Source organism: Trypanosoma rangeli (assembly GCF_003719475.1).
Source record: "Trypanosoma rangeli strain AM80 chromosome Unknown Tra_15.4_contig_00376, whole genome shotgun sequence".
Classification (NCBI taxonomy): domain Eukaryota; phylum Euglenozoa; class Kinetoplastea; order Trypanosomatida; family Trypanosomatidae; genus Trypanosoma; species Trypanosoma rangeli.
Genome location: NW_021706117.1, coordinates 5,315 through 7,584, shown reverse-complemented (window position 1 = coordinate 7,584; position 2,270 = coordinate 5,315). Strand labels below are relative to the sequence as shown.

The 2,270-nt window shown below is 53.3% G+C and overlaps 1 protein-coding gene across 1 annotated transcript, besides 1 other annotated feature; it reads left to right on the top strand.

Annotated features, from left to right (window-relative positions):
• Window positions 1-373: 373 nt before the first annotated feature.
• Window positions 374-399: a microsatellite.
• Window positions 400-1,439: 1,040 nt separating this feature from the next.
• TraAM80_08114 (surface protease GP63) lies at window positions 1,440-1,958 on the top strand (the record flags this gene model as incomplete). The annotated part of the gene is made up of 1 exon (XM_029384874.1): window positions 1,440-1,958. The coding sequence occupies one exon, from the start codon at window positions 1,440-1,442 to the stop codon at window positions 1,956-1,958; it is 519 nt and encodes a 172-aa protein (XP_029235310.1).
• Between the last annotated feature and the right edge of the window lie 312 nt (window positions 1,959-2,270).

Below are 2,270 nucleotides of genomic sequence, written 5' to 3'. Positions count from 1 at the left end.
TACCGTGGCGAGGTGGAAGCGCGATGGGCTCATAAACCACGGGGCGTTGGACCCAAACCAACCTATGCTAAGGTTATCCGTAAAGACGTTTTGGAAGGTTGAGGGCCCGTCTATCACTTTTTTTCCAGTGAATTATTATTGGTTTGTTTGATTGTTTTTACGTCAGTTCGGTGAGCCAGGAATAGGTCACAGGTGGGCCTCGGGCAACGGGTAATGTTTTTTTTTTTTATCATGGGTTCTTATTTTAACCCCTTCTCTGCTGGACTCGCCTCCTTGCGGGTCTTGGTCCGTTAGGGAGGGAAAGAGGCCCAAGAGACCGTTACTCTGTAATTAACACAATGGAATAGATGTTCAAATGGGCGCAAACAATTTGATACATATAATATATATATATTATATTGTTTGTTTTGAGGAGAAGCAACCGTTTGTTGTGTTCGACAGCCAGCGTGGACCGAGTGTTTATTGATTTCCTCCTTGTTTGCCCACTTGCTCGATTGAGCGGTAGTTCTCAAGAAACATGTTCTTGTTTGAAGGCAGCTGGTACTGAAAAAAAATGTGGTGTCGGTGTTTCAGCAGAAACATAATGTGACAGTGATGGTGACCATGAGAAGAAATAGAGTCTGCAGGAGAGACAGTGGTGAAAGCACTCGCCATTAGTGAAAATAAAGATCCGTTTGCGTGACACGAGAGAATGCGCGTTTCTTGACGCCCGCTGTCGGCGGTGCCGCCAGCACCGTGCCGTTGCTTAATGACGATGTGGAAGAGAACCTCCTGTCCTGTTTACGGGGATTGCAGTGGAACGTTGCGGGACCCACTAAGGGGAGGCATCTTGCATGCAACACGATGCTGTGCGACGAGAACGGTTTCTTTTTCCCTTTTGAGTTTGACGCAGAAGGTTCCTCAGTCAAGCAAGTGGCTTTGGTTTGTCGGGGTTTTGGCCGTGCGGAATTGCTCGCCTGTTGAGACTGCGGTATGGCCAATCTCCCTTGTGAGAAGTTGCGGTAGAGGCAGGACTGCCACATGCTGACAACATGCAGCTGGCACGCAAGATGTGGGACCGCCACGTGTCTTACGCAGGGGAAGTAGCATGAACGCAAAAAAGGCGATCTGCGTAAAGGGACGCTGCGGGGATTTTGGCTGGCACCGCGCAGAACGACGACACGCTGTGGGCCCGCAACAGGTGTGTCCCCACCTTGGCCGCTGAGATGTCGATAGTGGGGTTTAGTCTGCCTACACAACGGAGAACCCCGCTGAGACTGTCCGCATGAGAATGCCTCGAAGGCGTTGCCTTCGTGTAGAAATGCACGTGCCGTCTGTGCCTCCCTAAGTGCAGTTTGATACTGTGCTTTGTTTTCATCTTTTCTCTTTCCGCCTCATATAGGCAAGGCACTTGCTGCTGCTACTATTCTCAACAACCCAACACAAACTCACCTCACGCCATGTGCCGTCGACTTCACGCCACGCCGTTTCTCTCACTGGCGGTGTTCCTACTGCTGTTAATGTACGGCGCCGGTGGGTGCCTCGCCGCTGCGCACCGCCGTGCCTTCGACGAGGTGTTGTGGGAGAGCGGCCGGCCGCCGACCGCGATGGTGCGTGAGCTGCCGCGCAAGGGGCAGGACGCGACGCAGGCGTACACCGTCGCCACAGCAGGGGAGGGCAACAGTGGTTGGGTGCCCATCCGCATCGCGGTGTCCACGGAGGATTTGACGGACCCCAGTAAGCACTGCATGGAAGAAGGGGAAAGGAAACCAGACTTCGGAGGAAAGAATTCATCGTGCACGAAGGAGGATGTTTTGACTTCGGATATGAGAAAAACCCTGGTGGATGAGATTTTTTATGTGGCCGTCACACTGCACGCGGAGCGTTTGCTCGTTCAGCGCATGAAGATTCCGTTGGTTGTGCCCCGGTTCACAGTGGAGCATGCGATTGCCCTTACTCTTGGCTTCAGCATGGAATAGATGAAGAAGCACGACATGCTGTTGAACGTGACTGGTGTGTGCGGCGGCACCTCTCCCGTGACGGTGGTGAAGTCACCTGTGACTTTGAGAAAGGCGAAGCTGCACTACGGCTGCGACACCATCCCGAGCATGGAGCTGCGCGATTGTGAAGGGGCATATGTGTGGTCGGTGCGCAACGCGAAGGACGAGTTGATGAGTCCGTTTGGTGCAACAGTTGCCGGATACTACACTGCACTGACGATGGCGGCGTTTGAGGACCTCGGCTACTACAAGGCCGTGTAGGGGATGGAGGAGCCGATGTCGTGGGGCAAC